The sequence below is a fragment of the Carcharhinus amblyrhynchos genome, chromosome 13 (assembly GCF_965287045.1).
Source record: "Carcharhinus amblyrhynchos chromosome 13, sCarAmb.v2.hapA, whole genome shotgun sequence".
NCBI classification, from domain to species: domain Eukaryota; kingdom Metazoa; phylum Chordata; class Chondrichthyes; order Carcharhiniformes; family Carcharhinidae; genus Carcharhinus; species Carcharhinus amblyrhynchos.
Window position 1 is genome coordinate 67296071 of NC_137336.1, and position 22492 is coordinate 67318562.

The following is a 22492-nucleotide window of genomic DNA, read 5'->3' on the forward strand; positions in this document are numbered from 1 at the left end:
TGTGATAAAATAATGCCCTTTAATATTATTTTTATTGGCCATGCTTTATCCTTTGAACTTATTTTTGGCAGGTAATTAATTGGGCAAGAATCCATACCTAAAGGCTGTACCCAAAAGGAAAGAAAACACTGTTCAGATATTTCAGCAGCAAGATTTTAAAATAAATGGAAGTTGATAAGAGACTATATTGGTAATCTCCCAAGCAATGGCACTGCATGGCAGGCTCAGTGCTTAGAGAAGGCCTCAGGTCAATTATGTGATTTTAACTCTTACCACCAGAAGAAGGAGCCTGACAGCTTTTTGCAACTCGAACCTTTAAGCAAAAGATTCAAAGGTCTTGTAGAAACATAACTGTTTTCTATGGTAGTTTTGCAAACGTGGCCAAATGAAGCGTGATTCAACTTTGTGAGAAATGAAATTCAGGATTGTTAAGTGGGAAAAGACATCCCATCAGCAACCTGGGAAAGTATGTGTTTGAAGATACGTTTACTAATGCAGAGATCATTACAGTCCTTTGCTCAGGCTGTTCATGAAAGTGCTGCATTATCTGCCCAACAATATTCAACAAGAGATTGAAATTGGGCCACAAATTAACAGTACTTCTTGAAGCTTGGATTTGGTGTGCTGGACAGATTCTCGTGGTTCATAATCTCTGGGCATCAGTTTCCCACTTCTCTCGTACAGGCAGAGAGAGCTTCCTGGTGCAGACAAATGTCTGAAAGACCAATTTATATCTCAAGTCATTACCTCAGACCTTGGATGAAGGCTTATTGAACAGTAAGGAGAGAGCTGAGAGGAAAGTAGTAGTAACGTTGGTTTACATGCAAGGAATTACTACTTACAACTCCCACCAGCAATTGCTGTTATCCAATCCTTTGATTTGGGCAAACTCCATAAGTATATAAACCTGCTGACAGGGTAGCGCCTCATCAGATAGGTCTACGAAGAGATATCTACAAAAGTTTTCACTTGGCTCCAATTGAGATGTGTACGTTGATAAAAACCTGGTACTTGTAGAATATGACAATACGGAATGGATTGTTAGGTAAGCCTGCTCTCTAGATTGTGAGAGGCCATCCTGCAATATTCAGTTGCACCAAAAGACATGATTGTGAGCAACGGACAGAAAAATGGAGGAAGACCAAAAGAGAACACGATGCACTGATACCTACAACTCCCAAGTTGATACAAATGAGTGACTCCATGCAAATAAGCTTGTGATTTATTGTACGAGTCTGCCCCCTCTCAGTGAACTGCCTGACTGAATTGAAGCAAATGTTGTCAATTTGAACTTTTCTTTTTTAAGGAGTCTGCTTGATTCCCATCAGGGAGGCAAGCAAATCCCCATCAGGGAAATAACACTCTTTGGGAGCCACACTATAGTACAAACATAATCCTTCCTTTCCTGATCTACAGAAATGATCTATAATCTCCTCCAGTCCTATAATCATTTAGGGTCTCTGCACTCCTCTAACTCTGGCCTTTTGCCTCTACTTTCACTGTTCAACTTTTGGCAGGCTTGGTTTCAGATGTTTAGGCCCTAAGCTCTGGAATTATCTCAATTAATCTTTCACCTCTCCATCCTCCTTTATGATGCCCCTTAAACCCTAGTTTATTACAATACAAATTTTAAAAACAAATCTACCTTAATAGCTTCTTATACAACTCAGTGTCAATTGTTTCCTTAATGACGCTCCTGTGATGTGCCTTGCTATAGTTTACTGTATAAATGCAAGGTATCATATCATTGCAAAAGATAGACGATTGGTCTAAAATGTAAGAGACAATCAATGTCAATGGCCTAGTCTCTTCAAGACTAATAGCTCACTGATCCAACAAGTCCTGTGAATTGTTCAAATTACTAATGAAAACCAGTCTGCATGAGGATCCGGTCTCTTCCCAATAGGCCCAGACTGAGGCCAGATTGAAAGCAACATTGTTGAGGAACATTAAAGGCACTAACCATGGTTAGTTCACATCTTCATTTGGTGCAGCGTTTGAAACCAGAGAATGTTTTAATCATTTTACCCATGAAATGACACAGACAAATGACACCAAACTGGACAAACCTTCAATGAAAACACAACAGAAATGGTACCAAATACGAGCAAAGATAAACTGGTGCTTTAATGTCAGAATGCTTCCATTATCCATTGCAAGGTTGGGAAAGCACATGCTGATGACATCACAGCAGCTTAAAAGATCAAAAGGAACGGTCATCCATAGAAGAACATTTTGTTCTTTTCAATTCCTCTTCACTCCAACCGTTTCCCCTGGTTTACAAAATACTGCATCAGCTTTGCCTATTCCCACTGTTCAGCATTTACGAATGAATAAATGTCCAAAGGCACAACATGTTCTTATACAGTCCTATGCCTCTTGTATACTGTTTTCATTGGAGTGATGATTCTGAATACGAACTATAAAGACAACTCCAAATGCACAAAACATTTGCAATAAAAGATAGCAAACACATTCACATTGGACGGTGTTCACCTCAGGCTACAGACATGTAACCACTATGCCTCAAAGAACAAAGAACAGTACAGCACAGGAAACAGGCCCTTCGGCCCTCTAAGCCTGTGCCATCATTGGTCCAGCTAGACCATTTGTTTGTATCCCTCCATTCCCAGACTGCTCATGTGACGATACAGGTAAGTCTTAAACGATCCCAGCATGTCTGCCTCCACCACCCTACTTGGCAGTGCATTCCAGGCCCCCACCATCCTCTGTGTAAAAAAACGTCCCTCTGATATCCGAGTTATACCTCACCCCCCTCACCTTGAGCCTGTGACCCCTCATGATCGTCACCACCGACCTGGGAAAAAGCTTCCTCCTACTATTCACCCAACTATACCCTTCATAATTTTGTACACCTCTATTAGGTCGCCCCTCATTCGCTGTCTTACCAGGGAGAACAACACCAGTTTACCCAATCTCTCCTCATAGCGAAGACCCTCCAAACCAGACAAATCCTGGTAAACCTCCTCTGCACTCTCAAGATGGGGGGTGGGGGGGGCAGTTTAGATCAGAGTTGAGGAGGAACTTCTTCACTCAAAGGGTGGTGAATCTCTGGAATTCTCTGCCCGTTGAAGTGATGGAGGCGACCTCGCTGAATATATTTACGTCACGGGTAGATAGGTTTCGGATACAGGGGAATTTAGGGTTATGGGGAGAGAGCAGGAAAGTGGAGCTGATCCACTTCAGATCAGCCATGATCTTATTGAATGGCGGGGCAGGCTTGAAGGCCTACTCCTGCTCCTATTTCTTATGTTCTTATGACCTCTTTCTGCCCTTCTAACTCCGCGTTTGAGTTCTTTCCTACTTTCTCTGTATTCCTCCAGAGTTCCGTCTGTTTTCAGTTGCCTGGACCTAATATATGCCTCTCTTTTCTTTTTGATCAGGTCCTCATTTTCCCTGGTTATTCATGGCTCTTGAATCCTACCTTTCCTGTCCTTCCTTTTTTACAGGCACATGTTTGTCCTGTAGCCTCATCAACTGTTCCTTAAAAGACTCCCACATGCCAGATGTGGACTTACCCTCGAACAGCCTCTCCCAATCAACTGCCACTAAGTCCTGCCTAATCTGGCTATAGTTAGCCTTTCCCCAATTTAGCACCCTACTCATAGGACAACCCTCATCCTTGTCCATTAATATCCTAAAGTTAACAGAATTGTGGTCACTATATGCAACATGTTCCACTACTGAAACTTTGACGACCTGACCGGGCTCATTTCCCAGTACTAGGTCCCATATAGCCCCCTCTCTAGTTGGGCTATCCACATATTGTTCCAAAGAACCTTCCTGTATGCATTTTACAAATTCCTCCCCGTCCAGACCCCCAGCACTAAGCACTTTCCAGTCTATGCCAGGGAAATTAAAGTTTCCCACTACAACAACCCTATTTTTTCTGCACCTGTAAGAACATAAGAAATAGGAGCAGGAGTAGGCCATCTAGCCCTTCGAGCCTGCCCCGCCATTCAATAAGATCATGGCTGATCTGTTGTGGCTCAGTTCCACTTTCCCGCCCTCTCCCCATAACCCTTAATCCCCTCTCTTATCAAAAACCCATCAACCCGCTTCTTAAAAATATTTAGCGAGGCAGCCTCCACCACTTCAACGGGCAGAGAATTCCAGAGATTCACCACCCTTTGAGTGAAGAAGTTCCTCTTCAACTCCGTTCTAAACCGCCTCCCCTTTATCTTGAGGCTGTGCCCCCTAGTCCTACTGTCTTTTTTGAGCGGGAAGAGTCTCTCCACCTCTATCCTATCCATCCCATTCATCATCTTATACGTCTCAATGAGATCTCCCCTCATTCTTCTAAACTCTAGCAAGTACAAGCCTAGTTTATTCAGCCTCTCCTCATAGCTCAACCCCCTCAACTCCGGTATCAGCCTAGTAAACCTCCTCTGCACTCCCTCCAGGGCCAAAATATCCTTGCGCAGGTGCGGCGCCCAAAACTGCACACAGTACTCCAGCTGCGGCCTCACCAATGCCCTATACAGCTGCAGCAAGACCTCCCTACTTTTATATTCAATCCCCCTCGCTATGAAGGCCAGCATCCCATTCGCCTTCCTGACCACCTGCTGCACCTGCAAGCTGGGTTTTTGCGACTCATGCACAAGGACCCCGAGGTCCCTCTGCACCGTCGCCTGCTGCAGTTTTTCTCCACGTAAGTAATAGTCCTTCCTACCATTCTTCCTACCAAAGTGGACCACCTCACACTTGCCAACATTAAATTCCATTTGCCATTTCCTGGCCCATTCGCCCAGCCTATCTAGATCCTTCTGCAGACTCTCCACACCCTCCGCACAATTTGCCTTTCCCCCAATCTTGGTGTCATCAGCAAATTTCGACACCCTGCACTCGGTTCCCTCCTCCAGATCATCTATATAAATGGTAAATAGCTGAGGCCCCAGCACCGACCCCTGGGGCACCCCACTAGTCACCAACCGCCAATCTGAATAGCACCCATTGACCCCCACTCTCTGCCTTCTATTTGACAACCAATTCTCTATCCACGCTAACACCCTACCCCCAACTCCATGTCCCCTGACCTTCCCTGACCTCCCCTGTCCAGAATCTCCTTACATATCCATCCCTCCTCTTCCCGTGGGCTGTTGGGCAGCCTGTAGTATACCCCCAGCATGGTGATTTCACCCTTCCTGTTTCTGAGCTCCACCCACAGCGACTCATTACATGACACCTCTAAATTGTCCACCCTCTACACCGCTGTAATATGCTCCCTCACCTCGTTTAGCCCCACCTCTGTCTCACCTAAAACACTTATAACCCTGGAATATTCAGCCTCCTACGATAGAGAAACTCAACCATAAATCACTCACCCAATATCACCACCAACGGTAGCCCTTCCACCTGCACTACAGAATGCATCAAACCAGGTACTGAAAGGCACTGATTTCTGACCAAACTTCTGGGGCTCACTGGTTAAAAAAACATCTTAGTTGAAGAATAACTAATTGAAATTAAAGAAACCAAAACACAAGACCTTTTATATGTTTTCAGCAGTGGTAGAGTACAAGGTTAAACCAGCCAGGTTATCATATGGGAACAATTTTAATCAGGTTACAGCAATGAAAATGAATTCAACAGCAAGGAATGAAGAATTTGTTCTTGGCCAAAACCTGTCAGGAATTATATTCTGAACTGCATATGATTTCCTTCAACAGCTGAAGGAGAGAAATGGGGAGTGTAGGCAGCACTGCTGAGTTGGGACTGTTAAAACTGTAGCTTCACTTTCTACGAAAATGTATATGATTACAACCAAGGCCCATATCAGTTTCTGTTGGAATGCAATGCACAATACAGAAATACCGCCAATATCCTTAAGATTAAAATTCAACTGGCCAAAGAAAAATACTGTATATAGATTTCCAAGTGATACATATGTGCAACTTTGCTGTGGGGAACTATCAGAACCACTAACTCTGCTTGCTCCATTGGAAAAAGGAATACATTCAAGAACTGGTTTAGTAATGCAGTGTGCAACCGACGTGCAAAACAGGTTTCACTGTGTGGAGTTAGCCGACTATGGTCAAGTGGTAAGGGCATTTCCATTCACCATTGTTGTCCAATGAATTCTGCCTGGAACTTCCAGCATGGACATCGAGTGAGAACTGAACCAGATTCAGTTGCCCACTGTACAGTCTGGCTTCACACACGATTTGTTAATTGGGACAGGTGTTAGGGTCACCTAGGCTTGTGGATCTATGCTGCATAAGATAAACTGTCAAATACAAATGCTGATTTAACAAACTGGGGATGTGACATTGGTTTCACATTCACATGAGGAATTCTAGTGGATGAATTTGGTGACTCGAGGAAATATGCCAAGTGATAGCTCACCTTAGAGCAACTAGAAATTTCTTTTGTGAAACTGTTCCACCTTCTGTAATTATGATTTTTTAAAAAATTTCTAATCTGTTTTAATTTGTCTGTCACTATGAGGCACTACACAATAATCAATATTCAGGAACTCAATTTGTTAGCAAATACAATTAAGAAATTTCACAACATTCAACAGGCCAAAATTCAGGGTGACATCTGTGAAGATATGAAAGACCTGATCTCTTTAAAAACACACATTGTGTGATAAGTAAAACTTGAGCTGTTCTTATGTATTATTATACAGGGAGATATAGTAATGTACATTAAGCTTGTGGCAACTTCTTGGAAGGAGGCGAGTGTGCAGCGTGTAACTGCTCCAGTTTACATCCCAACTGATGAGTGTGTCCCTAGAACCTCTATCAGATTGCAATAGCACTCTTCCTGCGTCAGGTGCTGAATTCACTTGCGTGCCACTGTGGGACTGCGTGGCTGCACAAGGGCTTCTAGTGTGCACATCTCCGTTTACTAAAACACATGACCCAGCCCATGCTGCTTGTACTGTTTGCTGCTTAGGGAGTTTCCAGGCTTCCACGTAAGATAGACTTCTTTATAGTGATCTATTAGCGGGGTGGGGGTGCTACATGCAAGGAAGGAGAAAGAGGTTGAGAGTGCCACTAAGTACATTGGTCATCCACTGTGTGGAGCTGATGGAACAGAGGTGACATCAAGCAGTAGCCATGTAGATTGACATGTTAAGCCACACAGCAAAAATTACAGCTAGGATGTCAACTTTCTGTTGGTAAAAATTTTGACCATCTGCTTGCTATAATGTCTTTGTTCTCCTGAGAATAAGGTGAACGTCAATGTTGTAGATATATTCATACGAAATTGTGAAGTCACGCATGGTCTTAATGTTCTTTATCCACTGAAGATGTAGATGAAGGCATCACCAGCATATGAACAATAAAAAAAAGTCTTCAGCTACTTTGGAATGGGTGTGTCAGGGAGCAGAGTTGATGCAAGTGGCATTCATTGTAGAGAAGTCAAGAGTGGGCACTCCAGAGCTGAATTCCATAAACTTGAAGGCTAATGCTAAAGTGGGAACAGGGAAAAGGATGTTGGGCAAGATGCAGGGGAAAAGCAAGCAGGGAAAGGGGTGTCGGGCAAGCTGTGGAGGAGGAAGAGCAGGTTATACAGACACAAATTGATGTAACTGGCTTGCATTTGCTTTGAAAATACAGAAATCTCTAAGGCAACCGAAGTGTGTTGTCCCAAGCAGGTGATGTTTGGCGTGACCTGAACGTCCATGCATGAGGATGGGCATTTACCAAATGCCCTCTTGATCTTCCCTCTCCAATTCACAACTCTTAAAAAGAAAACTCAAGGGTCAGGTTCAGTTGCTCTTAGCCAGAATATTGAAGGTACCTTCTCGTATGGTGGTGCAGCGGTTAGCACTGCAGCCTCACAGTATCAGGGACTCTGGTTCGATTTCCAGCTTGTGTGACTGTGCGGAGTCGGCACGCTTTCCCTGTGTCTGTGTGGGTTCCCTCAGGTACTCCGGATTCATCCCACAGACTGAAAGACATGCTGTGTGCAGTTTTGGGCGCCGCACCTGCGCAAGGATATTTTGGCCTTGGAGGGAGTGCAGAGGAGGTTTACTAGGCTGATACCGGAGTTGAGGGGGTTGAGCTATGAGGAGAGGCTGAATAAACTAGGCTTGTACTCGTTAGAGTTTAGAAGAATGAGGGGAGATCTCATTGAGACGTATAAGATGATGAATGGGATGGATAGGATAGAGGTGGAGAGACTCTTCCCGCTCAAAAAAGACAGTAGGACTAGGGGGCACAGCCTCAAGATAAAGGGGGGGCGGTTTAGAACGGAGTTGAGGAGGAACTTCTTCACTCAAAGGGTGGTGAATATCTGGAATTCTCTGCCCGTTGAAGTGGTGGAGGCTGCCTCGCTAAATATTTTTAAGAGGCGGGTTGATGGGTTTTTGATAGGAGAGGGGATTGGGGGTTATGGGGAGAGGGCGGGAAAGTGGAACTGAGCCACGACAGATCAGCCATGATCTTATTGAATGGCGGGGCAGGCTCGAGGGGCCAGATGGCCTACTCCTGCTCCTATTTCTTATGTTAGGTGCACTGGCCATGCTAAATTCTCCTTCAGTGTATCTGAACAGGCACTGGAGTGTGGCGACTACGAGTTTTCAGAGTAACTTCACTTCAGTGTTAATGTAAGTCTACTAGTGATGCTAATAAAAATAAACTAAACTAAGTGTTAATCCTAAAGTGAATGCTCTATCATTAGTATATTTAGTATCTTCATTTATTTCTTCAGATATTCTTCAATCTGGTATTTTACACTGGCACTGCAGTGAACATCAAACAAGAGCCACTCAATATTATCATAGCAGTGTTGGCAGGAAGTCAGTATGAGGTGGGACCATTCTCAGTATGCCCAAATGTAAATCCAAGTTACTGGGTGCAGCAGAGCTCAGAAAGAGCATGCACATTCCTCAAGAAACTATCACAGGACATCCCTTGTACAAACATTACCTACTTGTAGAGCAACTATAGTACAGGGGTAAATTCATGACAACTGAGAGGAGAATACAGTGAGAGAAAAATCAGGCTGGTTAAAAAGTGAAATGGGAATTACCTGCTCCAGGTAGTGGCCTTGCATTCCGTTATCTGGAGATGTACGTGTACGTCCTTGATGGAGAACGTGTTTCATTCTGGTTACTTGATGGCACATTCAGGAAATCCCAGATCAGAATGGTATCATCATGGGAACTACTGATGATCTGAAACTCATCGAACTGTAGTCGAAATACCCGGCCAGAGTGTTCCTGTAATCAAAGTAGTGGGTCATTGGCATGGCAATATACACAAACAATTATTGGAAACAAAAGAGGCTTCCCCCACACACTACTCAGGAATATTCTAATAAAATATGACTACCCTCTACTTGACATTTGATTGATATCTTGTGATCTAAGCCTTTCAGAACATTTTAACAATATACCAAAAACTCATTTGTCAACATCACCTGCCAGGTGAAGAAATGTAAACTCCAGAGGGAGGGGCCTTGCAGACTGCTGTACCTGTGTCTATCTAATTAGCCCCATACCCCTGCACTTTCCCTGTAGCATTGCAAATTTTTTTCAAGCACATATTCAATACTCTTTTAAAGTTGAATCTGCTTCTCCATCCTTTCGAACAATGCATACCGGATCATAAATCACTACCTGCAACAACTCTCCTCATCTCTCCTCTGGTTCTTCTGCCAATGATCTTTAATCCGTTTTCCCTGGTTACCAACTTTCCTGACAACAAAACAACTTTTTTCATATCTTTCAAAATCCTGTTACAAATATTTTCATGGGTCACAAGAGATGCCCAATGGAGGGGGAGCAAAATGTGGACCACTACCATACTTGTTCCTTCCCTTCGGTCTCCACGTGAGACAACTGCTACACAGACAAGCATCAGTTACAGGTGACTGCCTGGTACAGCTCCCCTGATGACTTAATGAGAGCTGGATGCTCCCTTCTGGTCCAATACACATTCCATGACTTTGATGTATTTGATGTGTAAGTAGAAAGGAATACTGTCAGAGGGGAGTACTGTCACACGGTCACACAAAGCTGCACAGGAAAAGTGCTGTGTGAAGCCTCTCTCAGCTCATGGACTCAGAATAGCAAGATACAGCCACAGCAACTCATCATTAAAATAAACAGGAAGGTCTGACAGCTCTGGTAGAGTTTTTCTTAACGTGTGGTGGGCTCTCCACATCCTTCCAATGCTGGATAGGCTCTGGCATGAAGCAAACCATCATCTTCCAGCCAGGGATCATAATTTATTTTGACTGTTCCAAACCCTTGAGCAAGTGTTAGTCTTTAACCTGTCAACGTGGCTATAATATTCTGCTAAACGCAATCATCAGTTTCAACAACTTTCTTCGTTTTACAAAAAAAGGCTGCTGCAAAATGCAAGATTCTGTTTAAAACTCTACACTACATGTTGAAAAAAGTATTTTGACAGGGTGGGCACATTAGTTTTTTTGTTGCTGGGTTTTCAGTCTGAATTGAGCCCAGACTAAAGGAACGCAAGCTGCTGCTTCCAGCTTTGAGCGAGAGCCTTACATGATAAGAGTAAAGCCAATTCAGATATAAGATGACACAACAGTCAGAGATAAAAAACACGTCAGTTTGGTGCGCCAGGGGTGCTATTGTAATGCTGGGGTTGGTGGGGCACCACAGAAAAATCTTTAAACTGCACCTCAATATATGACACCTAGCCTGGACCAACAGCACAAGACAACAAATTAACATCTGGTGTAACATGTTATTTGCGTGACTTCCCGAACAACTCAGTGGGTTATACAGTGAGCAGCTGAGTCAAATATATAATATGCAGAAAACCTGGAGGATAAAACTAGACCCAGTCCTTACACCCACCCATAAGGTGTTTATTTAAAGTTACACATCACAAGCATTCAGCTCCTCAACAACCGGAGTTTCAGTTCCTATTTATACTCATTTTGTTGCAAATAACTAAATGAAACAAAGGGACAATGAGGCACAAATGAATCCCCAGTTAATACCCACCACTTGTATACAATATCCAAGTAACAAGATATACCAGGACAGTTCCAGATTCACTCCGTGTTTCTGTGGCACTGGAATTAAGACTAAATCAGGAAAGGTTGGTAGGGCCTTTTTCCTAAAGTATAGTAGTTGGGTTCACCTGGCAGTCACTTTCACTGCTTTTCATTTTTGCTGTTAAAACAAAATTAAAGTTTCGAAGCTGCCTCAGAAAAGGTGGGGTTTTGAAGTCTCACTCTGCATAATTACTCCAGATCTCTGGATTACAATCCCAGTATCATAACTACTGCACTATCCTACCCAGAATCTAGACTTCATAATGCTGCAGCTCAAATAGTTTTGCTCAATACTACATGGTTATCAAATCATACATCACACCAGGAGGTCATTCACATAATCGTGCCTGATCTGTGAAAAAACTATCATCCACTGTCCCATTCTTCCCCCAGAGCCCTGCAACATGTCTTTTTAAAGAACATCAAAAGATTGGTAACTCTGAAGTGTGGATACATACCACCAAAGTGCGTAGACATAAAGTACTTGCAGGAGCACGGGGATCGAGGGCAGCTTGCAAGTCCCATACTTTGATTTTGCTGAAGAGAGAAGGAGACAAATATATATGTTAATCAGAGAAATATCATATAGCCCTGGGAAACACTGAGCAACAAAGAAGAGTTTCCTCCCACACCCCAAAGATGTGCTATTAGGCTGATTGGTGTAATAAATTGTCCCTAAATTAGCCTTCCCTCAATATGGAATGCTATAAGCATAGACAAGGGTCATGAGTGGAGGGGGGACTCGTAATGTTAAAATGGCGGCGCGGGCTCGTTGGGCCGAAGAGCCTGTTTCCCGGGCTGTTTTGTTCTTTGTTCAAAGTACCAAACTAGAACACAGTGCACTAAAGGACAGCAAGATTTCAATTCTGACAGCTATATATGTGCATACCTATCCCTTCTACCCATTAATTCACATACATCACTGGAAATGTTTCACAATTAGCTGGACGTGCTTGGATGAGACTGACTCTCCTGCCAATATACCAAGCACAATGTTAAGTGCCAATTGTTTATCTCGCTGCTGCTAGATGAATATTGCTCCATGAAATTTGGGTGCAAAGAAGCCATGAAGGATGTTAAATAAAAGGTTTTTTATGTTATGTTTTGTTCCGGAAAGTTTTAGTGTATGTATGTAATGCAGATACTGTTAAAGATTACAGACGTGTGGGTGAATGCAAGGGGCCTAAAGGGCTGAGAGAACAAGGCTGGGACATGGGGATTAGGACATTATGTGGAGGAGAAATACCAATTCAGACTGATTGAGTTTAATTGTTTGGATTTTTTTTCTCTGTAATCCTACATGTAGCAGCTATTCTATCAATAAAAACATAAATTGGGAGTATATTAAACATTGAATATTATATTTTTAAAAATTAGTGCAATAACGGGTCTCCAACATAATAAATCAAAGCCCAAGTTTTTACCACCATTTTGAGCATTTGAGATTGATCGTTAAAATGATTCCAAGAGAAGGTGCCAGAGTTAGATGAGAAGTTAGGAAGTATTTATTTTCTCAGGCAATCACCCTGCCAATGTGTGTCACAAGTATATCCATAGTCTTCCAAATGGGAGTTGGGACAGATTTCAGAAGATGATATTTTCAAATAGAGGGGCAAAGATTAGCAGGATTTGCATACTCTCCATTTGATTACATGAGAGAATTTGAGAATTTCCTGGAATTTGCCTTCTGGTAACTTGACTTTCCCAGCAGATTGAATGACCTGGGGACACGGGAGGAATGGCATACATGCCTTCATCATATTATAGCTTTCACTTGTTCTTCCTGTGTTCTGTATGTTGCCAGTAGCAGCAGATTTTGATATTTGCCGTTGCAATTTATCCACAAATGAGAACACAGTGTTCTGAGCTCAAACAGAATAAAAAGAAGAACGTAAGCAGTACTTGCATGTGTCCATGGGAGGTTTTCCAATATTACAACAAAAACTGCACTTCAAAAGTATCGCATTGGTTTTGAAGAGTTTTGGTACATCCCATTGTCATGATGCACTATTTGGGTGCAAGGTCTTCCTTTCCAGATTCCCTAAGTATTGTCCACAATCAGGACTACATACCCATCGTAAGCTCCACTCACAATCCTCTTGTTGTCAAATCGAATGCATCGGACTAACTCCTCATGCCCTTCTAAGACCCGCAGGCAGGCACCACATTCAATGTCCCACAACCTGCAAAAGGGGGAGAGCAACAATCCAAACAATTTCAACATTCTTACATTACAAAGAATTAAACTGACATTTATGCTACATTGATGAACAGATACATTCCTCTCAATTCTATTCCCAAAAGGTGGAGGTGCTGGTGGAACTGTTTTCCATTTGGGACTATCCCAAGTATCGGTACTCGCATTCCACCAAGTCAATTACAGAAAATATGCTTACCCCCAACCTCTCCACGGCCTTCCTTCCCCCAGCCATTTGTCTAGCGATGATTTGTTCAGGGTAAGCTCTTGGACTGGTCCAAGGACACCTTCAGACATTTTTCTAAAGGGCCAGTTCAGTAATGTCAAGAGAGCAGTCAAGCATGAAAGCCTCAAACATTTCCACACCAACAATAAAACTGAATCTGTACAAAGTTAAACTTATCCGTCCACTGGACACAATAAAGAACAGGAGGCACAGATTGGGGGGGGGGGGGGGGGGGGGGGGTGGGTGGGTGGGTGGGTGGGGGGGGGGGGGGGGGGTGGTGGAGTTACTTTGCCCCTTCCTTTGGTTGAGTTTTATCTTATTTGCTGTAACTTCTTATGCACAGTAGGAATATGAAGATTACAGAATCACAGAATACTACAGTGCAGAAGAGGCCCTTTGGCCTCGAGTCTGCACAGATGCATGAAATGTGCTGACCTGCCCACCCAATCCCACTTGCCAGCACTTTGCCCATAGCGTTGAATGTTGTGGCATGCCAAGTACACATCCAGGTACTTTTTAAAGGATGTAAGGCATCTCGCCTCCATCACCCTCCTAGGCAGTGCATTCCAGATCGTCACCACCCTCTGGGTAAAGAATGTTTTCCTCAAATCCCTCTAAGTCTCTCACCCCTCACTTTCAACTTGTGATCCCTCTAACTGACCCTTCAACTAAGAGGAACAGCTGCTTCCTATCCCCTCATAATTTTGGGCATCTCAATCAGGTCACCCCTCAGTCTTCTCTGCTCCAACAAAAACAACCCCAGCTGTACAATTCTCTTCATAACTTAAACATTTCATCCCAGGCAACATCCTGGCAAATCTCTTCTGCAGCCCCTCCAGTGTTCATGTCCTTCCTATAATGTGGCGACCAGGAGTGCACGCAGTCCAGCTGTGGTCTCACTGAAGTTCCATACAACTTCAACATGACTTCCCTGTTTTTGTAATCTATACCCCAATTGATAAAGGTGAGTGTGCTATATGCCTTTTTCACCACCCTATTTATGTCCCTTACTGCCTTCAGAGATCTATAGATAAACATGCCAAGGTCCCTTTGTTCTTCAGAACTTCCCAGTGTCAGACAATTTCATAGCGTACTTCCTTGTCAAATTACTCCTTCCAAAGTGCATCACCTCAATTTTCGGGGTTAAATTCCATCTGCCACTTATCTGCCTATTTGACCATCTCATCTATATCTTCCTGTAACCCAAGACACTCAACCTCACTGTTAACCACCCAGCCAATTTTTGTGTCGTCAACAAATTTACTGATGTTACCCCCCCGCCCCCCCAAGTCACTTATATAAATGACAAACAAAAGGGGGCCCAGCACAGATCCCTGTGGCCTCTGGTCACTGGCCTCCAGTCACTAAAGCAGCTGTCCGGCACCTGTCTCCTACCGCTAAGCCAATTAAGAATCCTCCTTGTCAGGAGGCTCTGCATTCCATGTGCATTAGCCTTCTTACTAAGTCTCCCATGTGGGACTTTGTCAAAGGCTTTGCCAAAATCCATGTAAACTACACCAACCATGCTACCCTCATTCACGCACTTGGTTATATGCTCAAAAAACTGAATTAAATTTGTTAGGCATGACTTCCCTCTGACAAAACCATGCTGACTATCCCTGATCAAACGATGCCTCTCCAAATGGAGATAGGTTCTCTCCTATAGAAACTTCTCCAGTAGTTTCCCAACTACAGATGAGACACTCACTGGTAGTTCTCTGGTTAGAAAAAAAATCAAAGTCCGTCCAGTTCCCATTCTACTGTCAGACATGCATGATGAAATGTTGTTGATAAACCTGGATCACTGAGGAACAACTTGTTCCTCCCAACCTCACCAAACATACCCTATCTCAAATTACCCGTAATACACAATATTATTTTCTGAAAGAATCTAAGTAAAATTCTAACTACTTCCAATATCTTTTTAAGGAATCTGTTTTATAGATCGAAAACTCATTCACTGCAGTAACATTTCTGTAAATTAGTTTTGAACGTGCCTCCCAAGTGCAATACTTGTCCTACTTCTAAGGTGAAGCAGCTCGGCATTGTCTTATGGTCTGACTACAACTCCCAAAACATCAAATTAATTCTTCCCTTTTTCAATGACATGCCCAATTTACATAACTTTTCCTCATTATCTAATACCTTCCTTCCCCTCAAATTCAGATTTTCCCCTCATCTATCCAACCTCCTCCATTATTCTTATTCACCATCTCTTGAGTACCACTGTCACACTGAATCAGCCATGCTGAATCAGACTGACTTGTCCTGATTGAGATGGGATAGAAAATAAATACCTATCTCTGTCAGTCTGAGTACTTTATAACATTAGGTTTTTTTTCTCTGTTGTTCAAAATGGACAACTGCCGCATAGCAAAATGGCCCCAGGTGATCACATGCTGGCTTCTGGAAGTTTGAGTAGTTTGAGAATGAATAAAGGCTAACATCTCATGTTCTGAACCTCTAATCTGCTGCTAACACATTACCTGCTCCAAAACACACTGTGTTTTCAAATATGGGCCTCACTTAGCAACCTGAAAACAGTACCACATGACTGAGACTTGGGCTATATGGCTTCCTTTAATTAACAAGTTGTTGGAAGTTATATTAGCAGTTAGTTACAGTTTGACCTCCACAGAGAAAGAGCAGCTCTAGGAAAGGAGCCTGTGTTATCCAGCATCTTACCATCAACCAGGCAGCAGCAGAAAGAACCCTGAGCCTCATCAAAGCTGTGAAATTACTGGAACATCAGAACTTGTGCATTCAAAACTAACTCAACTCTACATGCCTTCTCGTGGAAGTCTCGCTTCACACTTTTGATTCCAGACTCTGGATACACGGAAAACCTTACATTATATTTTATTGTGGTCAGCATTCGAACTTCGTTCCTTTTCCTTATCCCATAGGGGCAGAGCTGTGCGTGCGCGGGGTGTGAGAGGTGTGGGATGTGCACGTGCGTGCGTAACAAGAAACCAACCCCTTTTACTTTATCTTACCTCAAGTTTGTTGTGCAAGTTGTTCATAGAGAATTGGAACACGCCACGTTTAAGGAATGGGGACAATATGTCATCACTTAAAAAGGGGTGAATCATAAATCAAAATAAACTCCTCTGTTAAAAGACAAGTAGTGAAAGGAGAAATCATGGCCGTTATGAACCCCTTCCTGTCCAATAACACTGCTATGGAAAACTACTATAGCTTAGGCTCCTATTCACTGATCAACAACCTTTGTGTGTGGATGCCTGGAAGAGGACAGCAGTCAGCTTAAATGTGACTCCTTGAATAAACAGATCAACAGCATTGGGTGTTAGGCTCCCACAATGTATGCCAAGACCTGGAACATTACACCAATACTAGTCTGAATGTAGCGAAGAGATCAGCTAACTGCATTAGGTTCTTAATTAGTAGTATTAGCACATAACAAAACTGCCAAAAATATTATGCAAAGGCAGCTCAGTATTTATAAAGTGACCAGTCTATTGGTTAGAATAGGCATTACAACTGGGTGCATGATAAATTGTTATTGTTCCATATCTTATGCAGAATGGGATCAGACAGCTAGAGGCGGCCATTTGGTCTGTTGTGCCTGTGCCAGCTCTCAAAGCAATACAAATGGTTCCACTGTTCTGTTCTATCACTAAAGGCTTATAATGTGTTGATCATTACGTACAGATACAGAGAAAGATTCAACAGGCTATAGACTCTACCTGATGGTGTTGTCTGAGGAGCCACTGACAACTAGCCGGTCCCGATACTGAAGGCACGCTATTCCTCGTTTATGGCCATTCAAGGTACGTACAAATTCACAAGTGCTTGTGCTCCACACCTGCACGGATGAACACAAAAGATGTCTCAAATCAGGAAACAAATTTTTTTTTAAAAATCTCTACTTTTTAAGATCACATCAGACCAAAATAGCAAAGTTCCAAGCTTCTTAATGAAAGACATCTGATAAATAGATAAATATGCATCTCTACTCCTTCAAAGAGGAACAATCAGAGAAAGGGCACTGTCCAAATGTATTATTAAGCTACAAAGATCTCCTACATGACCTCGATCCCCAGTTTGAGCTGTTAAAATTCATTTAAACTGCATCACCAAAAGGGTCTACAACTGGACCTCCATCCTCCTAAGCTGTGGAGAAGGAAGAAAAATCCAGCAAAGACACCCAGTACTCATTGCTATCAAGAGACTCAGAGAAAAGACAAGAGTTTGCCAGTTACACCCCATAGCATCTGACAACCCGCCAACACTCACTAACAACCATTACTCAAACTGTCACCATTTGGGTACGGTATCAGAGTGTCACTTTATTCAAGGAGCTAAAGAGGGAGAAAACTGAGAACTACACCGCAAAACTATGGAAGACAGTGAAGCTTGGGGCACTAAATATACAATGAATACAGAATCTGTGATCAGAATCTAAACATCTTCCTGCTTTACAGTTCCAGCACTCCAGAGAAATCCAATGAGATCTCCTGGACACATGAATAAGATGCTGGAAATAACCGACAGGTCAGTCAGTGCAGGAAAGAAAACATTTTGAGAAGGATCCTCTTCATGATAACAAATATGCTGTGCCTCATATCTTTCAAACAGCATTCTGTACCAAATAAATACAGTGGCGAGGTTTGAGGCAGCCTAAGCAAAGAGAACTAGTGAGTCTAGTTCTCTTTGCTTAGGCTGCCTCAACCTCGCACTGTTCTTATCTTGGTACAGATGCCTGTTGAAAGATATGAGGCACCAAGCATAGTTCTGCACAACTGAGAGTGGGTAGGGAGAATTGCACCCTATCATGCCAAGTCAATGCCTACAAGGGTACTGGCAGAAATAATGGCAGTGTCTGTATACACAGAAAGAAGTCTCATAACACCAAGTTAAAGTCCAACAGGTCATTTGGTAGCACAAGCCACTGGCTTTGGAGCGCTATTAAGCACACAGGGAGCAACTTGGTAGATAAAAATGGAATCAATTACAAAAAGTAAAGAATCCTGGCCTCTTTCACAGAAGATTCCAACTAGTTAAAGCATGATTATTAGTCATGCAGTTACAGACACTGAAAACACACGGTGTCGCAGCAAGCACAGACTAAAGAAACAAAAGTAACAACTGCAGGTGCCGGAAATTTGAAATAAGCTCAAAACCAAAGGGACGAAAACACAAATTAAATAGGCAGGATTATTGGAGCAAAGAGTTGACATTTGAGGGTAGATTTTCTTTCAGCGCAAAACAGAGGAAGTTCACTCCATAGTGAGTACTCCAAGTTGGAGGGGAATGGTGAAGACACAGAGGACAAGCCAGTCAGAGCAAACTTACATACCGTTAGGTGAGGCGGGGTGCGGCCTCAGTGAGGTGGGAAGGGGGGGCCGGTGCGGCACAAACTCGGTGTGGGGGGGGGGGGGGGGGGGGGGGGGGGGGTGTGGTGGTCAGAGGGGCACAGCCACAGCAAGGAGGGAAAGGCACAGCCATAACAAGGATGGGCAGAGGCTTTTTAGGATAAATGTTTAAACTCACCTTTATAGTTCGGTCACCTGACGCTGATACAATATATTTGTCATCAAAGTCTACCACATTGACCGCTGCCCGATGACCAACTAACACCCGCCGAAGAGTGATGTCAGTTGGAGAGGCCATGTCCCACACAGCTATAGATCTGTCCTTTGAGCATGTGACCATCAGCCCATTACTGAAACGAAGGTGCAACACTGCCTCATTGTGATGAATTAGCGTGTTCAAAACCTCCGCCGTATTAACATCCCAGACCCTAGGAAATAAATCAGTGTTGTCAGGGCCTGTCACTGAATTACAATGTGACAATGGACATATGCTATAACACTGGATTGAATTGAGAAAAAGTTTAAATAAATAAAAACAATACAAGGAATTTTTTTCTCCAGTTCTATAGATGGTATACACTTTCACTGACACAACCTGGCCTGTCACATACCTCATCTGAGTGACATTCACGTGGGAGCCTGAGTAAGGGTTACAGACCGTTCCGCATTGAGAAGGGAATCACCTTTCAGCCTAGTTCACTCACACTACCTTTGCTCATTTAGAAAGCTGAGCAATTTAATCGTGTGGATCAAGTTTTTTATTCTTTCATTTGATACGATTTGTTGACATCAATAACTGCCCCTGAACCTAGTTTTTAATTATAAATCTCTGATAGTTTCATGGTCACCATCACCGAGACTAGTTTTATTCCAGATTTATTAACTGAATTTAAATTCCACTAACTGCCATGGGTCAGATTTGAATCTGTGTCCCTATTAGCCTGAGTCTCTGAATCACTAGTCCAGTGACATTAACATTTTGTCATCATCTCCTCCCATATACACACTACTTCAACAGCCGAGTTAACAAGGCTCATGCTGAGGTACAAAACTCACTCCAGGGTCTGGTATAGTAGAACATCTCAGGGCAGTTCGAGGAATGTCACATTGTGGTGTTTGCCAGGATTTGGATGAGATGCCAATTGCAGTGGTTTAGATGGGCAGTATAGCCCTTACAAAGAAAATGAGGGAGTCTCCAGGCAAAAGGGCCAACACCATCTCTTTAACCTTAAATTACAGTTCATCATTCATCTCGCTTGCTGTTTAGGAATCTTGCTGTGTGCAAAATTGGGCGACATGGTGGCGCAGTTGTTAGCACTGCTGCCTCAGTGTCAGGGGAGTTATGGGATAGGGCCTGTATGGAACTGTTTTCGGGGCAGGCTTGATGGCCTCCTTCTGTACTGTGGGGATTTTATGATTCCATGAAAATGGAAGTTATTTTTCTTACTCTTCTAGGGAAAGCTAAAAATCTATTTGTAAAAGAGGTGGCAGTCAACCTTCATTTCAGCAGGGCGAAGAGCTAAGGCATCCAACTAGTCAAATGCCTTTGTCAATGGTAGCACTTTCACTTTGGTATCAAACTGTTGTGGGTTCAAATCTCACATCAGACACTTGAGGATATGAAGTAAGTTGCCACTTCAGTGAAGTACTGAGGGAGTGCTGCACGAGTAGAATCTTTCAGGTGGGACCTTAATCCACGGCCCTGTTTACCCTCTCAATTGGAGGGAAAAGTTCCCAAAGCACTTTTAGAAAAAAAGCAGAGTTTTTAGGTTGTGGCCAATAATTAAGCCTTTAAAATTGCTAAAACAAGTTATTTGTTTTTTTTATTTCAGTGAACACATTTCAAAAATTGGCCATGAAATCTTGCAAATTCTTCCCTTCTTGCCATCAGACAAATTATTCAAGAGAGACAAATGAAAATAGAGGTAATCACTGTTCTTGTGTTCCCTCTGACGGTTGATATCTACCATCTTGGCAGTGTCCAAGAGCACACTGCAGAGGCAAATAAATAGCTAAAGATCTAGATTTTAGGTCACTGGATTCCTGCATCTTACCGGACTGTGGAGTCTGAAGACCCAGTAACAATGACTCTTTCATCATACTGCAGACACAACACAGAGCCTGTGTGACCCGTTAGTATCTTCAAACACTCCAATGACTGCTTGTCCCAAATCTGGAAACAAAGAAAACCATAAACACAAATGATCTTTGGTGTTGATCAATCCTCTTTACTACTGTTCTTCCCTAAACAGTAGTTTAGGGAAGCTTATGTGGATATTGAGCTTATTTTTCCATCTGTGCCATAAACGGGGACAGAAAAATGATCACGTTTTCATGATATACTCATTCTTAACTCCATCTCCAACTCCAACTGTTCCCATCTGACCATCCAGCATCAAGATATTCTCTTCCAACCAAAACTCATGAGCTCCCACAGAGAATTTATTCCTCGAGCAGGTTCAGAACAATTAGTGCCGAGTTAACTGATTCCAGCTGGTAGTATAACTGGCTTCAGCATGCTAATATTAGGGGGAAAGAATGACATGGGGTGTTGTTCCTGATCACCGTTTAGTTCGGTTTCCGTCCGGATTGTCCGAGTCTCCTGGAATGAAAGGTTAATTTCCCGGACACACAAACACAGCAGCCCCACAAACATCCAAAAGGATAGCAGAGAAAGCATTTTCTAGACTGAGTACCATAACCACCATTACCAACTGCCAGAAAGATTGGTGGGCACAAGATGTGATGAACAGCAGGCTCGCAGGAAAGTCTTGAGATGAAAACTTCTTGAATTTGATGCAGCTGGAGTATGCAACTCATTTGTGGGTAAGCGTGTGGGACACCATGGGATAGAAGACTCTTCAGCATTTATTTGCCAGTATACAAATATCCAGCATTCTTTTAATACTCCTTCTCTTAGCTCCAGCTTCTAATCCCTCCACCATAATTTTTCCAATCCCCCATACCCTCACAACCTGAGAGATTCTGTGCTTTTGGATGAATTTCAACACCACAATATAAACAATTGGGCTTGCACTAAACTCAAACCTTGTCACCTCGAAAACCAAGCAATTTAACAACTCAAGTGAGCAACTTGGATGAGATTCAAACTCCACAGTGGAAGCAGCATATGACAACGTTTATATGCAGTGTTTGCAGGAGTAAATCAAAGAATATACTGAATTTTGTGAACATTTATATACAAATTACATTTAGAAAATTCTAAACCAATCACACCATTTGTATGTAGGGTGTCACCATTTTGCAATATTCAATATGGTGAAACCGATAATGCTGTCGCTTTCATCACTTACTTTGATCGAATTATCTCTCAGACCACTGATTATTTTTTCATCATCGTATTGTAGACAATAAACTCCTTTGCTGTTCTCTGACCGGCACTGGATTCTCTGAAGGTTGTGTCGCCCACACCTCCAGTTGGATTCTATGGTCTGCAGGGAGAGGAAAGTGAACAAAATCAGCACAAAGTGCTTGGAATGCATGTTGGAAAGGCAGTAGGTATTGTAACAAACCAGAGATTTTTGTAGTTTATATGATTTTTAAATAGTCAGTGAAGTGCAATGTAAAAGTGGCCATTTTTACGTGAATCCATGATGATCTAACTGCATAGTTACATCATAAATGGATGATGTGTGCTCGAATTGGATATTGGCCAATGTGTCAATTCAGCTTCAGAAAATAGCTGTTTGAAGACTGGGGCTG

General features: G+C 42.8%; 1 protein-coding gene across 2 annotated transcripts in view; it reads right to left on the minus strand.

Moving 5' to 3' along the window:
* LOC145351961 (F-box/WD repeat-containing protein 11) overlaps positions 1-22492 on the minus strand; it is a 193331-nt gene that overhangs the window by 18241 nt on the left and 152598 nt on the right. For both annotated transcript variants that reach the window (XM_080201796.1, XM_080201795.1), the window contains 7 exons: positions 22084-22221; positions 20824-20942; positions 18948-19197; positions 17141-17259; positions 13083-13193; positions 11469-11547; positions 9007-9196 (listed from right to left, as the gene is read on the minus strand). In XM_080201796.1, coding sequence (XP_080057922.1) covers positions 9035-9196; positions 11469-11547; positions 13083-13193; positions 17141-17259; positions 18948-19197; positions 20824-20942; positions 22084-22221 — 978 coding nt within the window. In that variant the 3' untranslated portion in view covers positions 9007-9034. The remainder of the gene's footprint in view (positions 1-9006; positions 9197-11468; positions 11548-13082; positions 13194-17140; positions 17260-18947; positions 19198-20823; positions 20943-22083; positions 22222-22492) is intronic.